The sequence below is a fragment of the Ambystoma mexicanum genome, chromosome 3q (assembly GCF_040938575.1).
Source record: "Ambystoma mexicanum isolate Mex_15411 chromosome 3q, UKY_AmexF1_1, whole genome shotgun sequence".
NCBI lineage: Eukaryota > Metazoa > Chordata > Amphibia > Caudata > Ambystomatidae > Ambystoma > Ambystoma mexicanum.
Window position 1 is genome coordinate 1,260,596,233 of NC_090926.1, and position 27,755 is coordinate 1,260,623,987.

The window sequence follows — 27,755 nt, forward strand, 5'->3', positions numbered from 1 at the left end:
GGTCATTATAGCCTAAGTTGAAGTCTCCCAGGGTGAGAACTTGAGTGGAGCTTTTAAGATTGCTGGATAGAATAGAGTTGAGGTCTTCATCAAAGGTGCCGATGGGGCCCGGCGGGCGGTAGATCAAGTAGATATTGAGAGTTTGGGTATTGGTAAGTGGGACTTTGATTGATAGTGTTTCGCATGAGAGGATATTGGACGGAGTTGCTGGTCTAATGGTAAGGCTGCACTTATGGATAATGGCGACACCCCCTCCTCTAGAGTTAGGGCGATCTTGTCTCAAGATAGAGTAGTTATCTGGGACTGCCAACATGAGCATGGGACCTGCTGCTGGGTGTAGCCAAGTCTCAGTAACAGCGAGGAAGTCAAGGTCTTCTGTGAGGATTAGGTCTGCTATTTCCGTAGCATGGGCTACTAGCGATCTGGCGTTGATCAAGGGTCCCTTGATTTTGGGGTTATCTGTAATTTTGGGAGTAGTGGTATGGCGCTTGTCCTGTGTTGGTTCCGGGGTGCTGTGGATGTAGGAGTTGTGAGGTGGTATGGAGTTACGGTTTTGGAGTGGATGGGAGGTTTTTGTAGAGGGGTTATGTCTAGGTGGCGGCGCTCTAGGGTTCTTTGTACTGGGCAGTGAGCGGGCAAGAGGTTCATAGATTTTAGCTAGTCTGGCTCTGAGACCTAGGTTCCTGTCTATAGTGACTCGAGGGAGACTGGTAGGTAACTGTGATTGAAGGATGTTTGTGTCCAAGTTTGATTCAAGGATGTTGAGGCCAATTAGGGATGGCGTGTTGGGTAGGTATGGAGCCATCTTAAGCTGTGTTGTGGTGTTTGAAAGGATCAGGAAGCATGCTAGCAGGTTGGTGATGTTTGGGCACATGTTAGGTAGGTTATACCTAAACATCTAATTACAATGAGGCAGAGTGGCTAAGGTGTATTTAGCAGTGGCTTGATTCATGTAAAGCAGTTGGGCTAAGATACAGTGTGTAGCGACCAGATAATATCTAGGCATGTAAATACAAGTGTGCAAGGTGGCTAAAGTGCACATGGCATCATCTAGATTCAAATACAGCAGTATAGGCAGGAATGCGTACAATAGCGACCAGATAATATCTAGGCATGTAAATACAAGTAGAGTGCTTGCTTGGATATCCGTGCAGAGCCTGCCGACGCAGGTTCAAATCACGGCAGGGCCAAACTCAGCCTTTCATCCTTCAAAGGTTGATAAATGAGCACCACACACCTTGGGAAATAAGCAGCGCTCAGATGCCAGAGGGTTCGTAGCGCTATATAAGTGGAAGAAAAAAAAACGTCTAGTAACTGTATTAGATTAACATTTGGATCACAGGATATCTACTCCAGTGGAATAGTGTACTGAGATTTTATCCTGAATTGTTTTTTGCTTTATTAATATTTGTTGTGAATTTTTATCACCAAAGGATATTCGTTCTTTTGAGTCACTAGCACTTGATTTTAAAGTTTTTTATGATGTGTTGAGACTATACGTCTTTTATTTAGAAATTGTTAATTCAAACATTGTTTGAAAAATCGTTTTTCAATGAATAAATTGCAATTTTTTGTACTGATTTATTAAGTGATTGTGGGTGTTCTGTTTTATTAATGTTTCTACCTTCCCTTTATACATACTCTATCCCATACCCAAAGTAAGGTAGAGATTCTACTACCTCCATAGTGGTTTTTTGGGCTTCCCTCAATTATAGATGTGCAAAGACTCTTTGCCCATGTAACCGTATACAATGTATGATTGTCACCAAAGTTAGATTTACGCCCAGTAGGAAATATAAAATGTTGATCCCACACGGTGCACATATATGCTGGCCTTTCTAAAGATTAGGACTTACAGGGGAGTAAAACAACAAAAAGCGGTAAGCTAGTCTGGCAAATATTAATCAGAAACCTCACCAAGCGAGAGATTAAGACTACCATCTCACAATTGTAACCACTCGTTCATGAAGTTTTTAAAACCCTATTAGGAGAAGCCTGGGTGACCTGGTCACCAGAGGATCGATGTTCTTCCATGATGGATAAATAGGTTGGTCTTTCGCTTCCAGGAAATTACCAATTCAGCAAATCAATCACTTACCCAGAGACGCTGCCTCTAAGAGTAAGTCATGCAGTGGTCATCAATTTCATAAGGCACATGAACTCAAGAGTACTGATCCCGCTGTTTTCAGCAAGCATCACAGCTTCCTTTTATAGCTAAATGTATCAGATGTAGGTGCTCGCTGATGAAGAAAATGTCCTTTTGAAGATCATTTGAGACATTGCACTGAAGAATTAATGGACTCCACCCTTGAAGATAATAAGTCCTTAGTGAATCGAGGCGGTTTTGTATCACTGCTATTATAAACCCTATGGGCAGTGTTCGGAAGTGTTGACCATTCAATCCGCCTAAAGGATGGGGAACTGTTCTCTATCCCTTTTGAATCGCAGGCAATATAAAACCTCCACGGGGTACTGCAAGGGTCGTACTTGACCATGTATTATTAAAGTTTAACCTCTAGACCACAGCATCATTTCTGCAAGAACACAGTCTGGATTTGTATACACATGCCAACACCCCCAAGATAATCCTTTTGCTTCAGAGAAGGGGGTGGTGGGTGGGAGCGCTGGGAATCTGGAGCCGCCAGCTTCCAAGGTTAGAAACTGCAACAGCGAGGTCTCTTCCATGATGGACCTGAACAGACCAGTTCAATCCCTAAAGAAATGAGGACACCTTATAACTAGCTGGGATTCGAGCTTCACGCCAGCGGACTCTCACCCCACTCTGTGATGACCGGGGCATGGACAGGTTTTCAATGGAATCCAAGCTATCGCAGACAGGTCAGATGCTGCGGATCCTAGAGAGGGCTTGTATCACTTCTCCCCTCATGACAAAGAGGCTCATGTCTTGATCTCTACCAGACTCCACATAGTCATGGTGATTCATCTTATCTAAACTAATCCGAGGGTCACATGGTCAGACTTCACCAGATTAGTAACAGAAGCTCGACTTTTGTAGGTCAGCAAAAAGAGTGTGTTTACCTGAGCCAGGCCATAGATTGGCTGCCACTGGAAAGGTGAGTTGAATGGAAAGCCCCAGGTTCTGTTGGTAAGAGAAACAGGATAGAAGGCCTTTTTTCTTCAAGAACAGATTTCAAGAAAAACATTGCTGTCCTTGATCTGCCGGTACATTTCTGATGCCAGTACCAACTGCTAATCACAAGCTGTTATACTATAGAATGAGACCCTGCCTAGATGCGGTCCACCAGTTACTTCCGCCTTTCTAGGAAGAAACTTCAGGGTCCACTATTACTGAAGTGGGTAGGCACTATAGTCCGGGAGCACAGCTCTGGGGCATGCAGCCATTCTGTGTGCCAAGGAGGATTGGAGTCAAATCTAGGCCATTCCAAATTTCACAAATCAATCTTGCCAAATTGTCTATACTTGGTCCCCACTCACTCCCTTGGTTCTGACAAAGGAAACCAAATGTTCACATTTGAAAGAGTGAGTAATTTGCCAGAACATTTGAAGGTTTTGCTGGATGGTTTCATTGCATAGTTTTATACAATTCAGTATTGCCTATGCCTTTGGGAGAGTTTTGCTCAATCAAATACCATAAAGTACAATGTAGTGTATCACGTAATGAAGGCCATAAGATAGCCGAGGAATGTTCTGATAATTGTCACATGAAATAAAGTGTGGTTTGGAAACATTCAGCAGAAGTTCTTGCATCTCGCTCACAAGATCTGGGAGACCCTTTCTTGGTCTCCTTTAATCCTTCTCCAACTTTTATGTGGCCGACAGTTCAAGGAGCCAAGACAACTTTCTTTGGTCTTCTCAGTCTCTTTTGTCAGGGTCTTCGTAAAGAGATATGGAACAAGTTACTTACCTGTAACTGTTGTTCTCCAGCATGGGTCTGGCATGGATTCACATGCTCATGAATATTCCCCGTCGTCAGGCTGGGAATCCTCGGTAAAGAAAAAACCAGTATCAGTTTCGTTTCTGATCTGTCTTTCGTAGTAACAACCAATCACTGGTCTCTGCGTCATACTGACCACAGCCAATGACTGCCCTCTACCTAAGCACCGCCTCTGGCAGCCATCTTCAGATTTGGAAGCACGTGAAGTGGCAGTATGACCAAGTGAAGAGCCGCAGAGGGGTAGGCGGGAGGGTTCGCATGTGAATCCATGCCAGACCCATGCTGGAGAACAACAGTTACAGGTAAGTAACTTGTTCCTTCTCCAGCATGGGGTCTGGCATGGATTCACATGCTCATGAATAAAGAATACATAGCAGTACACACATGCACAACCACGGGAGGTGGCAAAGGCTCAACATTAAGCATTACATCAAACTCAACATTAAGCATCTTACCTCCTCACCAGGCTCACCTCAGGCGAACAGGTTGCGCAGCACTGCTTGGCCGACCCTGGACTCCTCCCTGGAATCCCGATCGACGCAGTAGAATTTCGTGAAGGTGTGCGTCGACCTCCACGTAGCAGCCCTGCATATGTCCAGCAGGGGCACACCAGAAAGGAACGCCGTGGTAGCTGCGATCGCTCTGGTGGAATGGGCTCTCGGACGGCCAGGCAGCGGTCGGTTTGCCAACCGATGACAGTACATGATACAGCCGGAGAGCCATCTGGAAATGGAAGCCTTCGAGAGAGCCTTCCCCTGATTGACAGGTCCAAAGTTCACAAAGAGTTGTGACGTCTTCCGAAAACACTTCGTGCGGTCCACGTAGAACTTCAGCGCTCTAGCCACATCCAGCGAGTGCAAAGTCCTCTCAGCCGGCGACGAAGGCGACGGAAAGAACACAGGCAACACCAAGGGTTCGTTGAGATGGAAGTCCAACGGTACCTTGGGCATGAAGGAGGGGTGCGTCCTGAGCACTACCCTTGTGTCGTGAAAAGTCAAGTACGGGGCCTTGCAGTAAAGGGCCTGGATCTCACCCACCCGTCGTGCGGAGGTGATGGCCACAAGAAACGCCGTTTTCCACGACAGAAACTTCAACGGGGCCGAGTGCAGAGGCTCGAACGGAGGTCCCATGAGCTTGGTCAGCACCACGTTAAGCTCCCACGCCGGGGCCGGAGCCTTCACCGGCGGGAACGATCTGAACAGTCCCTTCATGAACTCTTTCACCAGACGATGAGACCACAAGGACGTCCGGCCCATGGTTCTGGTGTATCGGGAGATCGCAGCAAGATGAATCTTGATGGACGCGTGTGCCAGTCCAGCTTTGGCCAGCGTCAGCAGGTACGGCAGTACCTGGGGAGCCGTAATCCGTAGAGGGTTAATCTTCTGTGCATGGCACCAGACAGAGAAACTCTTCCATTTGTGTCCGTAGCATTTAAGAGTCGAGGACGCCCTGGCCTTTGCAAGAACCTCTCTGCAGTCGGCCGGTATGTCGTATCCTCCAAACTCTAGCGCTGCAGGAGCCAGGCCTGCAAGTTCAGCGATTTCGGGTCGTGGTGAAGGATGGCGCCTCCTTCCCTGGAGAGTAGATCCGCGTCCACCGGCAGCTTGATTGGCGGGGACGCTGACAAGTCCAGAAGGTCCGGGAACCATATCTACCTCGGCCACCCAGGTGCGACGAGGATCATCCTGCACCGTGACCTCTTGAGCTGGTTGACGAGCCGGATTAGCAGTGGCAAAGGAGGGAACGCGTAGAGGAACAGGCCCTCCCAGGGGAATGAGAAGGCATCGCCCATGCTCCTCGCCTGGGGAAACCTGCTGGCGAACCTCCGGCACTTGGAGTTCGTCGCTGTCGCGAACAGGTCGATCTGGGGTGTGCCCCACCGTCGGAAGAGGCGATCCACTAGATCCTGCCGTAGTTCCCACTCGTGGCACGAGCGCAGCTCCCTGCTGAGTGAGTCGGCGATGGTGTTTTTTTTTTATCCCTGCCAGATGAAAGGGCACCAGAAACATCCTTTGGGCGACGGCCCAATACCACAGGTCCTGCGCCTCCTTGGACAGTGCTGGGGACCTGGTTCCGCCCTGTTTCCTGATGTAAAACATGGTGGTGGTGTTGTCGGTGAAGATCCTCACCACCTTGCCCTTGAGGGACGGAAGGAAGGACCTGAGGGCCCAGAACACTGCACGGAGCTCCAGGACGTTGATATGGAGGGACTTCTCCGTCGGGAGCCAAAGGCCTCTCGCGTGCAGATTTTCGGTGTGCGCTCCCCACCCTTCCAGGGAGGCATCCGTGGTCACTGTCTCCTGGTGGTCTGGGGTCTGGAAGTCCATGCCCGCCGTCAGATGCGCGCGGGTGCCCCACCACCGGACCGCTCGGCGGAAACTCTCGTCGAGTGTGATCCTCTCCTCGAAGCCGCCCGTCGTTTGGATCCAGCGCGCGTCCAGGAACTCCTGCAACGGGCGCATCCGGAGCCTGCACATGGGAATGAGGTAGATGCAAGAAGACATCATTCCGAGGAGGGACTTGATGGACCTCACCTTGGCCGCGTCGGAAACCAACATCCGCTGTACCTTGCCCAGGATGGACCTGGTCCTTTCCTCCGACGGGGAGGCCAGAAGGGACACTGTGTCGAGCTTCGCTCCCAGAAACAGTGCGTTTTGCGCGGGTACCAGGTGGAGCTTGGCGTAGTTCACGGAGAATCCCAGGTCCGTGAGAAGTTTGACGGTCCTTGCGGTGTGCTCCACGGCGAGCTCCCTCGTCTTGGCTCGGATGAGCCAGTCGTCCAGGTAGGGGTAGACGTGGATTCCCTCGCGGCGCAGCTGCGCCGCCACCGGTGCAAGGCACTTGGTGAATACCCTGGGTGCCGACCGTAGTCCGAAGGGGAGGGCTTTGAACTGGTAGTGACGCCCTTGGACCACAAACCTGAGGAATTTTCGGTGCCCCTTTAGGATGGGAATATGGAAGTAGGCATCCTCCAAATCCAACGACGACAGGAAGTCTCCTTCCTCCAGCTGACCCAGGACGTGCTGGAGGGTGACCATCCTGAACTTCTGCGCCTTGATGAACTTGTTCAGACGTCGCAAGTCTAGGATGGGGCGCCATCCTCCCGTCTTCTTCTTCACGAGGAAGTATCTCGAGTAAACTCCGGAGCCCCGAAGCCTCTTTGGGACGAGTTCGATGGCGCCCTTCCTGAGCATCGCCTTTACCTCCAGGAGAAGCTGAGGGATGTGAAGCTCTTTCCTGGCCACGGGGGGGACGCGCGGGCACCTTCTTTGAAACTTAAGCGCGTGGCCCCGGGCTAAGGCGTCCAGCACCCAACGGTCGGTGGAGATGGACTCCCACACGCTGACGAAGCTCGCCAGCCGGCCTCCCACCGGGGTGCTTCGGTGGGGGCCCGACCCCACGGCCGGTTCAATCCTGTTTCGACGAGGCTTTGCCGCCTTGACCTCCTTGGCGACGACGGCGGGGTCCGCCAGACTTGCCTCGTCCTCTGTAGGCCTCCTGAGACGACGAGCGGGCCGCTTGACGGTAGGCGGAGAAACCGCCGCCGGAACCTTTGGAGGCGCCCTTGCCTCCGCTGCTCCGAAAGGGCGTCCGTCGTTGCTGCAGAACCCCAAGGGCCCGGGCCGTCTCAGTGTCCGCTTTAATGGCCTGAAGGGAATCGTCCACTGTTTTCCCCAAACAGGTTGTTCCCATCGAACGGCATGTCCAGGACTCTGGTCTGTACGTCTTGACGGAAGTCCGTAGCCTTGAGCCATCCACGCCGCCTAAGGCACACGCGAAACCCAGTGTTGGCGATGTCCGTCGCAATAGTGATGGCGTGGTCCGACGCCACCTCACCTTCCTGTAGGATCTCCAGGGCATCCGCCCTCTTGTCGTCCGGTAGGAAGTCCAGCAGGGGAGCCAGTTTGTACCATAGCTCCCTGTCGTAGCGGGCCACGATAGCCAAGGCGTTGGCCGCTTTAATCGTCGTCGCTGCAGACGAGATGACCCTGCGTCCCATAGCGTCCAATTTCTTTCCCTCGCCGTCCGGTGGGGAAGTCGATGTGGAGGCCGCACCCCCCCCGCTTTCTTCCTGGCCGCCGCGGGGACGACGGAGTCCGGGGTAGGCTGCGCCCGGAGGCACAGGGGGGCCGCGTCCGGGACCCAGTACTTCTTCTCGTACCGGTCTCTTCTAGCTGGCGTCGTGGAAGGGTTCTTGAGGAGGGCGAGGCCCTCATCCCAAATGTCGTCCAGTAGAGGCACCGCGAGGACCGTCTTCCTCTTGGCCTCGCGCCGTTGATAAAGGAATCCTTCCTTTTTCTTCTCATCAGGGCAGAGTTGGAAAAGCTCGGATGCCCTGGCGATCATGGAGTGGAACGATCCAATCTCGTCGGGCGGAGAAGCCCTGGTGGGAGGTGACGACGGTAGATCCTCGTCGTACACCTCGTCGTCCGTACCCGCCGCTGCCGTGTCAGTCCCCGTATCATCCCCTCGGGTGGACGGGGAGGAGGGCTGGACGGGGCGCGACGGCTGAAAAGGAGGTGGAGGGTGAATCCTTCTTTTCTTGGGCGGGGGAACACCAGAAGGTCCCGGTTCGGGATCCCCCGACGGGAGAGGTTCCTCCGTCGGCAACGGCAGTCTCGTCCTTATCTCTGAGCATAAGGACTGTATAGCCAACAAAATGGCCGCTGAGTTGTCTTGCGGCGCTGGCAGAGGGGAATCCGACGAGCGATCAGGGGCCCCGTCGGCACCCTCGACGATGTCGTCACCTGCGTCGGGATCCATCCCGACGGGCCGGTCTTCTTCCACGCCAAGGCCGTGGCTTAAGACCTCGATCAGCTCTTCCTCCGAGGTTGAAGCCGAATCTACGACGACGCCCTGCCCCCCCTTTTTCTTCCCCGCCGGGGATTTCACGGGGGTCCTATCGATGGGCACAAAAGAGGACTCCCTCCGAGGTGGCAGGGAGACTGAGCCCCGAGGTCGCCACCACTGGTGTAGCCTCCACAGGCTGAGCCAGGGCCGCTGCGACAGTATCGATAGAGGGCTTGGCCGGATGGATTAAGGCCTTCACCACCTTAGGTGCGCTCACCGCCTTATCCTTGGGGGGGGGGGGACACTGCCTCGCTCCCCCTCCAATGGGGCCTTCGAGCTCGACCGGGGCCTCTCCAGGAGCTTCGCCGGGTGCTCGCCCTTCCTCTTACCCGACCCAGAGCGTTGGCTCGTGGCTGAAGGTGCCGGGGAGGATGCGCCCTGCCTGGCGCCCGTAGAGCCCGACCGTTCGGCTCTCCCGGTGCCAGCGGACTCGCGGTGCTTGGCCTTGTGTTGGACCCCCGTCGCCGGGGCGTCCTCAAAGGTCTTAGAAGACCGCTCGGATTTCTTCCTCTTCTTCTCGCCTGACGGGCTCTTCCCTTCCAGCCAGTTGGCGAGACGTTGATGGCGGTCCTTCAAGGTCCGCTCCGACATATTGCCGCAAAACGCACAGTCCTTCTCCACGTGCGCCTTGTCCTCATGTAAGCAGTAGAGACAAAAGGAGTGTTCGTCCTCCTTAAAGACGTTCTGCAGCTGGCATCCAGGGCAGATCCTGAACAGCTTTCCGGGCGTCAAGCTTCCCTTCTCCTGGGCCATGTCCGGGCCTGAGAAGCTTCTGGAGTCCTCCAAAAGCGTAGCTCGACGAAATCTTCACCCTTGAGGGGCACAGACGAATCCGACACGGGTCCCCGTTGATCGGATGGAGAGTCGGTGGAGCTTGAGGCTCTTTTGACCGAAAAAACGAAGTTTTTGAGAAAAAACGTGAAAAAATAGCACTAACGCTCGAGAGCAATAGCACGAGGATCCCAACACATGAACGTGCGGTAAAAATCTGAAGATGGCTGCCAGAGGCGGTGCTTGGGTAGAGGGCAGTCATTGGCTGTGGTCAGTATGACGCAGAGACCAGTGATTGGTTGTTACTACGAAAGACAGATCAGAAACGAAACTGATACTGGTTTTTTCTTTACCGAGGATTCCCAGCCTGACGACGGGGAATATTCATGAGCATGTGAATCCATGCCAGACCCCATGCTGGAGAAGGACAGTATTCTCAATGGGCTTTCTTACCCTTCTTCCCAGATCTCAATGGACTTGTTCACCCTTCTTCCCGATTCTCAGTGGGCTTGCTCACCCTACTGCCGGGGTCTCAATGGGCTTGCTCAGCCTGCTTCTGGATTCTCAATGGGCTTGCTCACCCTTCTTCCAGATTCTGAACGAGCTATCTCGCCCTTATTCTGGATTTTCAATGGGCTTTCCTCCCTCTTCTTCCAGATCATCAGTGGGCTTTCCCACCCTATTACTGGGTTCTCAATGGGCTTTCCCAGCCTGATTCTGGATTCTCAATGGGCTTTCTTCCCCTTCTTCCCAGATGATTCTCAATGGGCTTTGTAAGCCTGCTTCTGGATTCTCAATGAGCTTTCTTTCCCGTCCTCTGGAGTCTCAATGGGCTTTCGCAGCAATTTCCCCAACTCTTTCACAGAAATCTTAATTGGCGGCCTCTTTTTCCCTTGTTTGTTTGTTTATTAATTTGATAATGCGCACCGAGTCCTTGGGCAGCTAGGCGCAGCAGTACAAGAATTCTCGAAACTTAGTTACAGTGCCTGTCAAAATTTAGTACATACATGTGATACAAAGTGGATTTCAATACAAGATACAGTACAGTCGATTGTTATAATGTGGATACAGTAAGTGAGGTAGGGTAGTCATTTACTGTTCATGGAGCATTAGGGGGTGTGCCGGATAAAAGTCAGTCTAGCACTACGCAAGTTAGTGAGAGCCTATGGTTGCAACAATGAGTAAGATGATAAGTAAGTCACAGGTGCTTTGACAATAGCTATTAGACAGTGAAGAGGTTATGGATCGTTCGAGCGAAGCCATTTGATAGCATTGATTCTGAATCAAGCGTACGGTAAGGGGCGTCTGAGGTCGATAGGCAGTGTGTTCCATGCTTGAGCAGTTTTAACTGGGAAGCTGGTTCCTCCAGCCGTGGTAAGTTTGAATCTGGGGATTTCAAGCAGGAAGGTATTGGCAGATCTCAGGGGTCGGGAGGCGAGTTTCCTGGTAATTTATTCTGATAGGTAGGGAGGTACTAGAGTGTTGAGACATTTGGAGGTGAGGGATATGGTTTGGAGGAGGATTCTGTCCTTTATTTTTAGCCAATGGGCTTCCTTCCTGAATTTAGAGATGTGTTCTCCATGAGGGATGTTCAAAGCTGCTCTTAGAGCGTTACTTTGCAATCTTTGGAGTTTGTCAGTAACATACTTGTTGGCTCCTGAGTACAGGGTGTTGCAGTAGTCTAATCTGGACATGATAAGAGCATTGGCCAGGGTAATGCAACTGGCATTGGACGGGAATGGTCTGGCAGCTCGGATTAATTTACATATGTAGGCGGTGGTGGAGGAGAGAGAGTCAACTTGTTTTTTTAGGTTAAGAGAGGAGTCCAGGAAAAATCCTAAAGTTTTTACCTCCGGCATAACCTTAATGATGTTATTATCAATGTTAAAAGATGTAGTTAGGGGTTCGTTTTTTTAAGTTAGAGTCAGATCCGAGGAGTAAGATCTCGGTTTTATCGTCGTTCAGGCAGAGGCCGTGGGTTGCCATCCATGCCTGAATGAGGATGTATATTTTGTTCACCAGAGCCAGGTCCTCTTCATAGTTGCCCGAAAGGGGTATGAGGATCTGGGTGTCATCGGCATAATTAGTGTAGGTGACACCCAGTCTGTCCAACTTGTCAAATAGTGGTTTGGTGAAGATGTTATACATAGTGGGTGAAACGCAGGATCCCTGTGAGACTCCACATGTTATTTGGATGGGATCGGCACAAGAGGAGGTAGAGAAAACTCTCATAGCCCAGTTGGCTAAGAAGGATTGAACCCAAGCAATGGCTTCTCCTGTGAAGTTGGCAGCGAGTCTTAGGTGGCTACATAAGACTGCGTGGTCCACCAGGTCAAAGGCTGCTGACGAGTCCAGCAGTAGTAGCAGTGCGGTTTTGACATTGTCCTTTAGCTCCTCAATTTTGGTCTTAAGGTCTAGCAAGGCTGTTTCGATGCCAAGGAGAGGGCAGAATCCTGATTGTCGTGAGCTTAGCAGATGATTTCTTTCTAGGTAATCTTGAATTTGTAGGTAGGCTACTCCATCAATAATTTTAAGTAAAAAGGGTACAGTGGTAATGGGTCTATAGTTTGTGGGTATTGAGGGGTCGAGAGTTTGTTTTTTTCAGTAGGGGGAGGACCCAGGATTCTTTCAGGTTGGTGGGTACCGTGTTTGATTTAAAGGAGGAGTTGATTAGCTTTGAGATAAAAGGGGCTAAGTCTCTGGCCGCATCCTTTATTATTTGCACTGGGCAACTGTCACCCTTGCAGTTGGAGGGTTTCAAGGCAAGAATTACCTTTTCAGTATCAATGATTGAGATTGTTTTAAAGCTGAATGGTGGAATAATATTGTACTCGGAGGGCGGTGGTAATAGTTGGTCAGCAATGGACAGGGAGTCTTTTTTTTGTTGTTATTTTGAGTTGGAGGGAGGAGATGTTATTTGATAAGGCGTTCTTTATATTAATACATCATATCTTATCCTTTGGGACAGTGTCAGCTCGTTGTAGTGGGGATTCCATTTCACCGAGGATGGAGAAGAGTTCCTTTGTATTTGATTGGGCCTTTGTGATTCTGTCAAATACTTTTTTTTTGTGTTGATAATTTCTTTCTTATGGTGTTTGGATAGTTGGGCTAATTTAGCTTTATTGTTGTTGGTAGGCGAATTGTGCCAGATAGCTTGTAATTTTCTTTTCTGTTTTCTTAGTTCATTGAGTTGGGGGGGTGAACCAGGCATTCAAGTGCGCTTCGTAGTCTTCCCTACAGTTTTTCAATTCGTCTCAAAATTCTACCTCCCCCTAATGAGCTTTTCCTTGGAATTCTCAGTAGGCTCTCTTGGCCTTTCTTATCATCAACTAAGAAAGCTCTCTCAGTCAAACGCAATCTTCCACACAATAGCCAACAAATACTTAGCACAGCTACAATCCCCAACCACCCCCCCTCCCAATCGTTATTCTAGGAAGTGTGACTAAGACGACAAACCTGGGAGAGAGAGATAGATAGATAGATATATATATGCATTTGGTAGCAACTTCAGACCTATAATGTGGTATTCAACGGCTCACATGCATGCATCAAGAGGTTAACCCAGAGCCCTGGGGATAAAGGCAGAGCAGGACAGTCTGTGACTCATTGGGATTTCCCAGCCAGCACGGGAATTACTGTGCCACAGTGGATATACAAATGCTTCAAGAAAGAGGAGGGAAATAACTGACCTCCAGTCAAGCTCTACCGGAGGGATAAGAAAATAGCCTGTTAAGGGGAGGAATGAACGCATGGAACAGTGGACCAGAGTGATCGATCAGGAAGACAACGGAAACAGGATATGCTTCATCATGGCCTTGGCTGGGTGGAGGAAGCTGAGAGCAGACTGCTGGTGGTCAGAATCAAGGCCATGCAGGAAACGAGGTGAAGAGCTTCAGCACAAGGTGTTCATAGGTACCATGACAGAAGGAACCTAGATGATCAAAGTTGTCACAGTTTGTAACTTTGATCAATTGAAAAGTAATGTCTCTTCCTGCCACAGAGGGCCCACCAAAGTGCTGCCTCTTCGTAATAATTCCAACTGTAATGCAGATGTCCCGCGTTGGTCGATGTTCAACGATGGTCGCATCGCCACAACCAATATGGCGACTGAACGGGACATCGCACCCATCACAAGCTGGCACCCACAATGTCCACTGCCTCACTCTGGTTCATTCAGGCGGCGTTCTGAAGCCGCATATATCAGGACAGAGCACCCGGCGCTCCCCGAGTCGCAACTTTAGGTATTCCTGTGCATGACACACTGTATAATTCTTCCTTTTGTGCTCTTCTGCCTTCCATATAGTAGGGATCTCCATTTTCCCCCTCTTCTTTCCCTTATTTTCCAGCCTCCTGCTTCCTTACTAGATTCCTCAATCCTGGCCCATTACTGTATGTTGGAACTCGTTCCTTTTCTGCTACCCGCTGACTTCCTGAATTGCCGGTTATCCACCATTCCTGCACGTGTGCCTGCTATCCTGCCCTCAGATCTGTTGCTTACATCCAGGGTATCGCGGAGAAGTGTTTTGTTCCTCAAGAGGGTTTCCCTTCAGGTGATTTCCCTGGAGGGGTCTCGCCTTCCAGTTCTGGTTTGAGTGGAGGCGAAGTGATCTTAGTGAAGCTCAACTGTTCCTCAACGAACCCAGAACACCAAAATGACCACAGGTACATCCAAATGCTGACACCACCCTTTTAAGACTTTAATTAGTATTGTCAAAGTTCTGCATGGTGGGGGGGGGGGTGTAGGGGCTAATTGTTTTGTATTAGCATTTTGAAAATGGGCAATGCTTTAACGTTTGGCTTCCCTAGCACCAAGAAACCAAAAAACGGCCATAGAGCACTATCAAGTGAAATGACAATAGTAGAAGTCAGTGGGTTAAACGTTATACAGCCACTCATGCATTCCCTGTGGAGAGCCGCAGGTACCCGAGCCCTTGCATTCCTGTGCCCAGGATTCAACCCAGCCCTTACTATACAGGAAAGATCAGAGTGTACCAAGAGTAAAAACCTGCCTTGCTGCTGGAATAGAACAATATGCGGATGTTCAAGGAAAACAAACCAGTCACAATATTGGCCACTGGGATTCACAGTTCAATATACTCAAAGGTATTGAAACCGGGAGAAACACAAGCCTGGGAGGCGGTCACATTCATGCGGTTGGCAATAGGGGCTCATCGTCTGGGTTCATTTTGCAGATTGAGGGTGTAGAGGATTTTTAGAAAATATTTAAAAAATGACCGTTCTTACCCAGCGCATTCTGGATCTCTATCGATTTCTCTGGTGTTAGAAGAATCTCTTTGCCATCATAAGGAGACTTGAAGCACACGCCTTCCTCAGTAACCTCAGACAGCTCCACCAGGGACACCATCTGGAATCCGCCACTGTCCTGCAAACCAAGACAGTATTAGGTGCCCCGGCAAAGAACACAAAAAGTCCACCTGGTATTCAAATGGAGAAAGTAAGTGGCTGCAAAGGCATGATTGATGACAGAGACCCCACTTCACTAGCAACCTTTCACAGAAAGGCTAAGCATCTATGCCATGTTGGACCACAATAAGACCACTCTGTCCATGTGAATAACTGAAACGCGCGTCATAGAGAATTGCATTTGAACAAAAAGTGAGATTAGAGGTACCATGTACTAGAAGACACAGATAGGCTAGAAACGCATTGTGCCACAGAACAGGACTACAGGATGCAAGACTTTGTCGTTGGAAGTTAAATAAGGAACTACACAAGACCAGAAACAACCACACAAGGGTAAGTGCAGATACACAAGCTGGAACAGCATACACAAGCATGCAAAGAATACAAAGGGCACTTGCAAGGAATGGCCACTGCTAGCAAAGGACAGGCAAACATCCGTGATTAGCCTCCATTGCAATGGATGAGCTGAAAATGGTTAATAAATCTGTGCCAGTTTTTACATTACCCAAGCAGATGGCCAATCTGCAGACAGGCTAAGCATGGCAGTAACATGATCCAGTATGAAAATATGTAGCTACATGTGAGGTAAGAATTGGGGCAGTCACACTGGGTGAGACTACACAAAACGTATCTGCTTCGTATTAGGTAACCCACCGTTTGGTATAGGTCTGTACTACACAAGTTGGTAGTGTGACTGAGCAGCCAGGCTCATCTCAAGAGGGGTAAATGTGAGCTGTAGCAATGAAATCCACAAATACAAGTAGCTAAGTAACTATACTCAAGGTTTGTGTTATAAATAATTATTCATTTAACAGCAGATTTTAAATAAGCATTCTTTAAAAAGGGCAATATATGTAACAATCAAATATGCTGTAAAATACTTTTCCAGAATAAACACAAAAGCTAGTAGATACTCTTTAGAGGTGCTTCTTACACACTTCCTACACCCTGAAGTGACTTCAATAACAAGGACAGTATTGCATTTATATATAACGCAAATATACTTTTTAGACTCTGGGTTTCAGGAAGGAAGGGTTAAAGGAAAGATAGAAAGGTTAGAACATACCTTCTTATCAGAGTAAGACAGTTGGAATCCTCCAATGAAATCTAGGTAAACCTTTCCCAGCAGTAGAAGTGGTCAACAAATTACAAGCAATGAGGGACAAGCAATGCCAAAGTAAATGGATTCAGAAAGGTGCCTTTAGGAAGAAAGGACAGTTATTCCTGCATAAAAGTATTTCACAAAGTCAGATAATTCAAATAAAATCACTGAAGGGGCACAGGTTGTTAAGCCCGTACAAAGGGAGTTGAAATCAACTCAAAGTTAAGCAAGTATCAAGTGAGAAAGCACGACTTCAGGTGAGAAGTTATGTCCCCAAGCCCAAAAATGTACCTCTGGTTTGAAGAAAAGTGGTCCAGCTAGATGTCTTGCTACAGCTGAGCAGGCCCTGGTTCCCGAGCCTCAATCGTGAGGAAAAGAGGGACAACATCTGGAGGGCTCCTGAGGCAGTACTTAGGAAGGACTTCGGCAGCTACAGGCCTTCTTCGATTCAGCTGCACTTTGTGGTTTCAGCGCCTCGCAAACAGCACTGATGCAGAGCAAATATCTCGGTTGGACTATCTTTGCTCCCTCGGTCCTGAACTCTGGTGAGGTGATTCTGGATTGGGATTTCCTGGAGTGTCCTTAGGAGGCTCCTTGGGCTTTGGCTGGATTTGTTCCTCAGCAGACGTTGCACTCTGTTATGGACACTCGACCACTGGCATTGGGCTTCTGCAGCAACTGAGAGGAAAAGCAAGTCAAGGATTGCCCCAAAGTGGAGTTTTCCTCAGGGTTAGTTGGTCCCACTAACCCAAGGGAAGAAGTCGTCCCTTCCAGAGCGTCTCCGTCAATATGAATAAAAGAGGTCACCACCGCGGCAGGGCTTCACTGGTACTTCATGTCTAGGAGGTTGCAGCGGGCTTCTCTTCACGATTTCTGCTTCGGATGTTTCTTCCAGCAAGTTTTCCCATTCATGCGCAGCCTAGGCCGTCAATCACACAGCAGGGTGGCCGCCAATCACACAGCAGGGTGGCTGCCAATCACACAGCAGGGTGGCTGTTCTTTGAGGGCAGCCAGCCGGCAAATCGGGTCTGGTTTCATTCAGGCACACCTAGAGACAAAGGACAGGGGAGTTTCGGGACCCTCCCTCACATCCTGTCCTTCCAGACACACTGGAGCTAGGGGCGGGCTTCAGGGCTGAAGCCTGCCAGAGGCAGAACACACAAAGGGCTCAAACCTGTCTCAATACACAGAGTAAAAGCCAAGAAAGACCTCATAAACAGAAAATGGGCACCCATGGGTGCTGTACTGCAACTGAGGGGTCAGCCTGCGGTAAAGAAAAGCACACTGGTAGTAAAAATTCAACCACTGCCACCAGCTATTTAATGTAGCGAGGGTAACAAAAAAATGTTACATGAGAAAGTAGGAAAAGGGGCTACCAAGTAAACCCCTCAGCACTCCACATAAGATGGTGTGCGCTGGACCTACAAAGAAAAAAAAGGTAAGTAAGATCAATTTCACCTTACTATTCTTGGGAACAGTTCTCCCAAGAAAAGGTATTTAAAACTTGAGAAATCCCAAGCACTTCTCAGTGACACTGCGCGGAAGGTGTTGTGTGTCACCATACAAAATGCAGATGACTAAACAGTGAAAACAAAATCCAAATCAGGGAAAAACAGTCCCACTCACTCAGGAGGTAAAATTAAAAAGTGCTAAGTCCAGCGAAAGAGCTGGGGGTCTCTAAGGTGGGAGGGAATTAGCACAGAAACGAACATTCTCCCTAACACTACTTCAAATCTCCAACAAGATGCACTTGTTTAACATATAGCTGCAAATGGCATATTGCAGTTCGGCCAACTATTCATGGACCAGCCCGCCGACTACACCTTCTAGGAGGAGGCCTTGGAGGGTCTCTGCAGCACATTTTGCCATGCTTTGTACTTATGCAGCGCTAATACAACCTGAAATGTAAGTTAAACAAGAGAACCCTGCTGTCTGAACAGAAAGCTACTCACAGTGAGAAGATTGCGGTCCCAGTTCATGAAGCCATGCAGGCCTTTGGCTTTCTTTATGAGCTCCGGGCCCTGAACATAAAAATGAAATAATTTGATTAGTAATGCACAAAAGAAAGCAAAGTTGAAAATCATTCATCAAGAAGCACTGACCAGCAACTTTCCAAGTAATGGGAAACAAGCGGCTCTCTCTGGGTAGGAACATAATGGATAAAAAACAATGCTCAAAGAGCTGCTAGGTTCTGTTTACAGACATGCATTTCCTGTACATCCTCTTCATCCAAGAGACCAATGCTAGGTGGGGCGGACTGGTGCTCTGTGGGTTATTGGTCATGTTGCAATGGTTACAGGTAGCAAGTGCCAGTAGATTGCAGAAAATACTGTTGAAAGAATTCAAAAAGCAGTCAGTACCCCTGGTAGGTATTTAACAATAGTGCTGGTAGGAACTACCGCGCCAGTCAACACAACACAAATGACCTACAATGGACCAAAGAGTCAGTCAAGATGACCCGAATAGACAACCTCCTGCTTCCTTTTGAAAAACAAAAAGGAAAAGTCAATGAAGCATGTGGTATTTTCCACCTCTACTTTAAGAATAAGCGACATCGTCTTGGGTGTCACCCTAACTTCCACACGTGGGATACACGGAATGCAGTCACAGACAGGCTGCTTATCCAAGTGGTACCCTCTCTCATGTAGAGGTAAAGGTACGCCCACATTTATGTAATGCATGCAGCAGATGGTAAGTTTTACCCCCCCCCCTATGTACACATGGTCTCTCCCTCTCTGCCACACAATAGGGGGCATGCCAGATTTTAGGTGCGTTTGCCTTCCTTCTCAAAGCAGAATAAGCCATTTGCGGCCGGTAACACATGCCACAGTCCACCCGGTAGCCATCACGCAAAGTTCACTGCTAGCCAACAGCTACATGAGCAAACAATGGTGGGTGTGCAAACTTGCCCAAATGGAAGTCTTTCATTCCAGAAAACATTTTGGAGGCATGGTGGCTCAAAGGAAGCGTTTTCTTCCTGGAGGCTCCCAAATGGAGGTACTAATTCTTAGGCAACCCGTACTGCGTTGCCTTTGTGAGAATACATGGAAACTAAGAATAACCAGGGTTTAGGTCCAATTTCATCTTTGTGCATAATTCTCTGCGCTTGTGAGTTCCACAGCACTTTACCAGTTCTCGAGTAAGTGGGAACCTTTTCCCACACTCTCATTCAGGAACCCGTTTAGTTGCACCTTTTTGGAGTCATGCTTTCCTGAAACTCTTAGGGCATCTGCAATTTATTAGTGCAGCACACAGCCCTTTCTGAGCAGTGGTGTTGGGAGTTACTTGAGCTTCCCTTTTTTCTTTTCTGTGATAACATCCTGTTATCAGAGCAAGGAATACTTTTCATCCTACCTGTCTTATATTTTCTGGAATCAGCTCACGTCACCTTATGTGGAGAGCTGAAGGGACAAAATGTATCCCATGTTCCACATCTGGAACTTTCTAGTTTTAGTGACAAGTTCATCTGAATGGCTGGTGGCAGTGGATATTTTCTACCAACGTTTTGTAAATGTTGCAGGCTTCCTTCGCAGCTGTAATAGGGGACACGATTCCCCTAAAATGGTGGCTGTAGTTTTTGCTCGTGTTATCCTTTGTTCAGCCTTCTTCTACCTAGCTAGTTGGGGGGAGCGCTTGATGGATCTTTTGTCTTCAACGGGTTTCCTTTCGAAAGCCTGCCAAGGCTCTCAAAGTGACTGAAAGGACAGGAAGTGGCGGCGGTGACTGGAACCAGTTGCAACTGGATTGCTGGCTGTCCCGCCCCGACAGCCACCTCCCAGATTTGCACGAGAGGCTTGTGCTGTGATTGGTGGGATCAGCCAGTTCCAAAATGCATTCAAGGCGAGGGTTTTGGAGCTGAACCTCAGAGTCGACCACTGGACTGAAAATCCGACAAAGAAGAAGGACATGTGCAGCCACTTCCAGCGACCCCCCAGAGCCATCTGAGTAACCGCTGTATCCAGACATCAACTTCTGAATTACTGGGAAGCTCGAAAAGGACTTCCTCCCCTGGACTGGTGGGAATTGTACAATCGGACCGACTGTACAAAAAGACCAAAAATGCATACCACCAAAGGTCCGAACACCAAAAGTTTGAACCTTTGGTGAAGTGCATTGTAGGTAAGTAAAAACAACGGGGGCTGTGGGGGTGTCCCCCGCCACACCCCGCTCACTATAGTGAGAGGGGGTTGCGGGGGAAATCCTTGCAGCTGCCCGTAAAAAAAAAAAAAAAGGAACTCTGTGGCACCAGTTCCCGATCACGGAAGTAAAAGGGAACTACTGGCGCCGCAGGGACACAGCGTGAAGGTAAGTCGGGTATGTTTATGTTGGGGTTGTGCATGTAGTGAATTGCAGTGTTTGTTCGCATGTGAAATGTACGAACCTTTGGTGGTGCGTACATTTCCCATGCAGACTTTTCCGTCACAGACTTTTCTGTGATAGAAAAAAATCACACAGATCGGGACTGGTGGGATCAACGAGTCCCACGACGAACGTCAATTAGAGCCACCCCGGTGCGAGCTGTGACCTCTACCGCCTGCAAATACCCAGGGGCCTGACCAATTTTGCTGTGCAATGTCTGCGGAAGGTTGGTTTCGTCTCTCACTTGATAGGCATCCTTCTGGACCTGACTGGATCCGACTCTTGCAAATCTCCTCAGCTGAGACAAGGACCAAAAAAGGGTGCAAACTCCACAGCACGACAACCGGTCCTTACCCGAAACCTATGAAGGGCTCCAATGGAAGATCCACTGTGGGGCATCACACTGCTGCAGCAACTTCTTCATTGAAAAGGTACTGCCCCAAGCCTAGGTACTTACCTTGGTGTTGCTGTGTGTTCTCGCGCTCCAGGAGGGCTGCAGTTAGCGGTCACTTGCACCCCCCTTCAATGCACCCTAGGTCCGCTGGGGTGAACAACCCATTGGGCTCTATCTTGATACAAACATGAAGAAACCTTCATATACTCTGCTCTGTCTACTGCTCACCTGCATCCTTCCTCCTCAGCCCTTGGTCACTGGACCCCCAGAGCCCACCATGGACTCTGAGACTCACCTAGCATGGGTTGGACTTCCGAGGGTTGGTTAAGAGGGGGTTAACTAAAGTTGGCAGAGTAAATGTTTGCTCATCTGTTACGGGAGTTTGGTATTGCTCAACAATTCATTTAAAGTGCACCGCTTTTTATTCTACCTTGATTTAAAGGATACCTCTTATTTTACTGAAAAAGTACTTATGTTGCTTTACTTGAAAAACCTTAGTGTATTTCAAATAAATGTTATTTATATATCATTTCTAGTGTGTCAGTGTTTCCTCTAACCATATTGTATGCTCCAAGTTCTGTGTGCCTCCCTGCAGCCCTCATCCCTCCTAGACCAAGCCTGGCTGCCCAGCCACTGCTACCAAATCTTTGGTTAGTTCAAGCTGAATCCAAGGAGTGTAATGCTGTCACCCAAGGTGGGCCTTTAGTTCTGTCTCAGACAGAAACGTGTGTAAAACTCCCCAACACCGGGTATGGTCTTTATCCAACGTGGGCAATTGCCATGAGCACAAAAAGGCATTGGATTGGCTGGTCGCCAAATCTTTGAATGGTTCAAGCAAGTGCAATTGGATGACTTTCCGACTTCAGCTGGACTCTTGGGTCTCTTCCTCCAGTCTCAGGGTCTTTTGCATGCTGCTCCTGCCTAACCCGCCGAGAACTGAAAACTTTCCTTTCAATGGTGTAAGTGATTTTGTTTCTTCATCAGACCTGCATATCAGAGGTGCCCAGAATATTCCTGAAGTAGCCTTCTCTGCTGAGCTTCCTAACGCTGCAGTCTTTTAAGGAACCTTCAGTTGGACATCATTCTATTTCACTTTGAGAGAGACCGGTGGAGGTTTTTTCCATGAATCCAGTTTTTCCTCCCCACCACTTGCACCATCCACGCCATCCGGACAGTCACCTTGACTGGAGTGTCACTCTAGCGAGGGTGGCTTCTGGAAATTGGCAGGCCTTGCCTCTATTGATCCCAAAGGAATAGGAAGCTGGGCCTGTTGGTGATAGATTGCGAAAACGGTCTCAGTCCACCATGGCCTAGTTTCAGGAACTGGTTGCAGCAGTCCAGGGTTTCACTGTGGAAGTCTAAGCACTTAAGGTGGAGAACGCTGTACAATAAGCTGTTGCCCAAAGAGGCCATGTACAACTTGATCTGGCACCACCTCCTCCAAGTATTGGTGCCTTTGATAGCAACCCAAAATGACTTTAACAATTCCTGGATGCCTGTGCCATCTAATTCACCTTCCGTCCCGGTGCCTTCTGTACAGATCGAAATAAGGTTGGTTGTCTAATAACCAAGCGCTCGGACTTGGGCCACTCCCTTAGTCAGTGCCAGGAGCCCTCTAACTGGATACCTACAGTGATTTTGTGACAGCACTCAAGAGCATGTTTGGGCGTACCTATACAAGGGACCCAAGACGTAGTGGCCTACGTAGCTAGGTTTAAGCACCTTGCTTGAGGCCGCTTGGCCAGAGGGATGCCAATATTCGCTGTTCGCAGACAGCTCTCTGAAAAGCTCAACTGGCCCGAGTACCAAGACCACACACCTTAAAAGACCTCCTTCCTTTGGATCTACAATTAGAGTACAGGTTACACTAGCGCTGTACGGAAAGAAGACTTAGACCACAACCGCCTGTCATTTCTGCAGCTCCTGGAGATCAAAGACCACTCAGAGCATGAACCTATGTAAGTTGGAACAGCGTGCGGTCCTTTAACGACACGGAATACCAAAACCGCCGACCGAACCGCCTGTGTATGTATTGCACTTCCCAAGAACATCTTGTCTCCAACTGCTCGATTGCACCACCATGAAGGCCTGGAAACAGTACCCATTCATAGTAGGAACCAAGAAGTGGGTTGCTTTGATGGTTCCTGTATATCCCACACTGGTGCAGACCGATGTGGAGGATAACCGCCTGTTAGTTCTCGTAGTGGAACTGTCACTACCTCCTGTATCAGAAAATGGATGGTACCAGGCCCGAGTTTCTGGTGCTGCTGGTATTTTATGGACCTGTATTGGGCCTTGAACCATCAACTGTCCAAGGTTAAAAAGACAGCAGCCACACCCATAGAAGGGGATATATCGACAACCCTTACTATCCAGACGAGTACCCCATAATTAAGAGTTTTTGGTAATGAAGGTGGCAGCACATAAGGAGACGCTCTCGCTTGATCCGATTACTACAGTGCATTGTCCTGTGATATCGGAAGCTGAAACACTCTTTTTAGTGTTTGAAAATGTATGTCCGGTTGTACATTGTCTTCCCCGACGTTCTGGCTAATACCACAGTTTGTTCCATTTCTATGGTACCTCTCAAGTATGGATGCCTCACTAAGACTGGAGGACAACACTACCAGAATCCTGTTGCCTCATTGTGACGATGATTGTTCTATTATTGACATCACAGGCTCTATGTTTCCTTTCGGTTATATGTATCCTCTGACCAAACATGAAAAGGAACGTCTTATTTGGCCAAAAACACCCAAGGGGGCCTCATTACTGAGTTCAGACCTCTTTGTGCCCACGAGAGACACCCAAGAATTACGCCCCTGTCTGGATTTCAGGGGTCTGAATAAGCAACCATCAAGGGTAAGTACCCACTTGCCCTTATTCGGGATGTACTTACTGCCGTACAAGAAGCAGTTATTTTCACCAAACTAGAGTTCAGAGGAGCTTAACATCTGATCAGAGTTTGTCAAGGCAACAAATGGAAGACAGCCTTCAGAACACTGTATGGCCATTACGAGCATCGGGTGATGCACTTCAGGGTAGCTAATATTCCTGTGGTGTTCCAACACTTCATGGACTATTTGTTGTCAACTCTTAAACCACACCACCATAGTATACCTGGACAACATATTGGTGCTCTCAAATGATTCCTCACAACACACTCGCCACTTCACCGAAGTTCTACAGAGACTCCAAGCGAACCAGCTCCTAGTTAAACCAGAAAGATGTGAGTTTGATGCATCAATTCTGGCTTTTCTCACCTTATCCTCCCTCCGACGGATCAGCTTAAACCAAGTAGTGTTTGTGGAATCCCAAGGCCCATAAAGCCTTTAAATGATTTAAAGGAAGCCTTTACATCCGCCCCTGTTCTCTGCCAACCGACCCAGCTAAACCCTACATCGTCAAAGCCGATGCTTCAGCATCCTCTCTCGGAGAGGTCTGAAAATAAAAACAGGCGGTTGGATTGGAACACCCACTTGCCTATTTTTCCATGAAATTAAACGAGTCAGAGCGGCTTTATTCAATGATCGAGAAAGAACCTTTAGCGATCAAGTCTTCCTAAAAGGAGTGGCGTCAATTCTTACTTGGAGCCAGGCATACAGTGGAGATCCGTTCAAACCATACAAATCTACAAGTGCTCCAACAAGCCTAATGCTATGACAGTAGACGGGGCTGGTGGGCCTATTTCTTCACATAATTTGATTTCCTCATCTCATATTCCGGGCTCTGCAAACACCATCACCGACACCTTGTCTAGATGTGACACAAAACTGCCTCTGGTCACTTACCCGGACAGAATCCTTGAGGGGGAAGATGTTTGTGCTCCAGATTTCCCATGTCTTCGACCAAGTCAAGATTGGCCAGTCTCGATTACCCTCCTCGTTTCCCAAGCATCCTCTACATTTTACCAATGGGCTGATGTTTCACCATCACAGTCTGTATTTGCCTGCCTTTCCACTTCAGCAACTGTCCTTACAATTGGTCCATGATTCACCTATGGCTGGTCATAAAGGCATCTGTGACCTACCATGCTATTTTTGGTGGCCCTCTTGGCCCTCTGATGTTCAACGCTATGTCTCTGCTTGTTCCACCTGTGCTCAACACAAGGTTGCTCATCTCCCAGTGGTAAGCTGTGCCTGCCTGACTCGTCTTCGGCTCCCTGGCGTCAGTTGTCAACCGACTTAATAGTTGACCTGCCACCTTTGGAGGTGAGGGGAGGGGGCGTTGAGAGGGTCATACCACCATCATGGTAACCATGGACAGTTACACCAAGTTGGCTCATTGCCCATACCTTTTTGAAGGACATATATAGGCTACATGGCCTCCCCTGTGGGTATCACTTCTGATTGAGGCCCGCAATATACCTCTCAGTTTTGGTCAGTACTTTGCAGACTCCTGGGTATCCAACATCTGGGTGATCACCCAGAGACCAGCGGTTCCACTGAGTGTCTTAACCAAAACTAAGCAATCTCTCTGCTGCTTTGCTTCGGCTACTCAAGATAATTGGTATGATTTCCTTCTTCGAGCAGGGTTCACCTACAAAAACAGTCCATTCAGCTATTCACACCAGTCCTTTCCGATTTACCTACAGCTACCATCCTTTAGCCTTACTGAACAACAACAAGAAAATTAAATCTTGATTTCACATTGTTGGTTTTGTCATAGTGATATATATATTGAAAAATGCACTCAATCCCATACCTGTTAGTGGTTGGAGCGAGAGTTACCTTCCCTGAATCATTATTCAACTGTCTGAATTTTACAAACCTTGTAGCTGGTTTGTGGGAGTTGTGTGGTCGATGCCACCAAACTTTTTTGGACCAAATTTTGGATTTTGCCAATTGGGAGTGGTCAATAGCGCACATAAGTTAGATCAAACACCACATATTTAGATTGTTTTCACTCAGCTATTCACACCAGCCTTTCCGAATTACCTAAAGCTACCATCCTTTAGCCTTACCCTTTTTTTTCTCATACCCAATGTTAAAGGATATTTATCTGTTAAAGGATATTTATACCGCGCACTATCACCACCAGAGTGGTCCCCTAGCGCTAAATAAGGAAAGGGGTGGGGGTGAGTTAGTGGGACCAAGCAGGAAAAGTGCAAGAGAGCAGTGATGTACTGTTGCCCGCTTCAGTTCGGTTAGCACCGTTCGCTGAGTTTAGGTGTGGATTTCAGTAGTTAGCTGTCGTGTTCTATTGTGCAAAGCTACGTGCGATTTGTTTTGTTGTTGCGATGTAGTGAAGTTTGTGCGGTTTGCTGTGCTTTAGGGTTATGGTTGTGTTTGTTTACAGTTTGACGTGTATGCAGAGGGGTGAGATGGTTAGCGGGTTGGTTAATGGACTTGCCATCTAGATCTGATAGGATATGGGCGTTAATTTCTAGATGTGGCGTCTGAATATCTCCCCATTTCTGTCTAGATCCAGCCCATGCTAATAGTCACAATCCAGTCTAGAAGCGACGCAAGCCAATATTTACAGTCCTGTCTATGTGTGACGCAAGCTAATATTCACAGTTCTATCTAAATATGTCAATGGCTAATATTTGCAAATCTAAATGTGGCAAAGGCTAATATTCATAGTTCTATCTAAATGTGGCAATGGATTCCGGCAGTGGGCCAACAAACGGAAGACATCCAGGAGGGGCACAGTTTCTCTGAGCTGTCTGGAGCATGCCAGATCATCTGTCAAGGCTGTGGCAGCCCTTCTGACATCTCATGAACCCCTATATGAGATAGGGGATAAGGTATGGCCATCTGCCAAATATCTTGCCAAGCACCCTACTCTGACCAGATTGGCACCCAAATTCTTTAGCCCGTTCCTGATTCCGAAGAAGTTAAATACTGTGGCCTTTCATCTCAGACTTCTCCAGCCCCTATCATCTCTGGGTATCAGCCTGAATACAAAGTTCGAGCCATATGTGATTCATGCATCCATCGATCCAAGCTACAATACTTTGTTGATTGGCTATGACATGAACCATCGGGGAACCTGCCCGTCACTGGACAAATGTCATCTTTGCTACCCTTGGAAACCTGGGCCATAACCATAGGGAAGAGGACATACAATCAGGATGCCTACATCCTTCTCCTGGAGTCTGTATAGTCATTGGATGCAAACACTGCCATTCCAAGATGTCCACCGAGTTTGACATTGTCATCAACTTCATCACGATCCATTCCAAGATGGTCACTTCATACGGCACCCACGTAATCTGGACGTCACTGCGTCGCGCCCGTGAATCCGGAAGAAACGGCAAGTCGGGGCAGCTCTCCACCGCATCGCAACACTTTGCCTACACCAGCGGACGCTTCTCCATGCAAGTTTTATTCTGTTCTGTTTCTCCCTCCTTTCCAGTTTTCTTGGTCTGGCCTCCCCGGTGTCTGTCCATATCCCTTGCCCTTGCTACTCTGTGGTCCTCGTCTTACCAGGTAACTACTTGGTACCCTCAAACTACTAAGCTTTATCATTGTTTCTCGGCTGGTGCCCCGATCCATTGTGCAGCCTGCACCCGATTCATTGTGCAGCCTGCTCCGAGTTTCCTGAACTCTTCTCTGCCTCCACTGCAGTCCAGTAGGACATAATTCCATGTCACCTTGAGAGAGAACGGTGGAAGATTTGTCCAGTCCTCTGGTTTTTTCTCTCCCGCCCCTTACTCCTTCCTTGCCATCCAGATAGTCACCTTGCCTGGAGTGCTTCTACACCAACTCTAGCATTAGCGAGGGTGGCTTCTGGGATGGAGAGGCATTACCTCTGTCAATCACAAAGGAATAAGGAGATAAGACCCGATGATGACAGCCCCTACATCCAGGTATCTTATTTGCCTATAGAAAAGTCACTCGCCTTTTTGAGCTTCCCTTCAGTGATACGAAAAGAGCGCCCCTTGACCCGGTAAAGAGAGTAGAAATTGCCTTTCCCAGTCCAAGTACTGATGT

General features: G+C 48.7%; 1 protein-coding gene across 2 annotated transcripts in view; it reads right to left on the reverse strand.

Annotated features, from left to right (window-relative positions):
- Window positions 1-27,755, reverse strand: part of QTRT1 (queuine tRNA-ribosyltransferase catalytic subunit 1) — a 144,770-nt gene that overhangs the window by 99,860 nt on the left and 17,155 nt on the right. Inside the window, exons 2-3 of one of the 2 annotated variants that reach the window (XM_069604274.1) lie at window positions 18,017-18,085; window positions 14,783-14,921 (exon numbers count right to left, since the gene is read on the reverse strand). In XM_069604274.1, the coding sequence (XP_069460375.1) occupies window positions 14,783-14,921; window positions 18,017-18,085 (208 nt within the window). The remainder of the gene's footprint in view (window positions 1-14,782; window positions 14,922-18,016; window positions 18,086-27,755) is intronic. The other variant, XM_069604275.1, reaches the window with a different exon arrangement.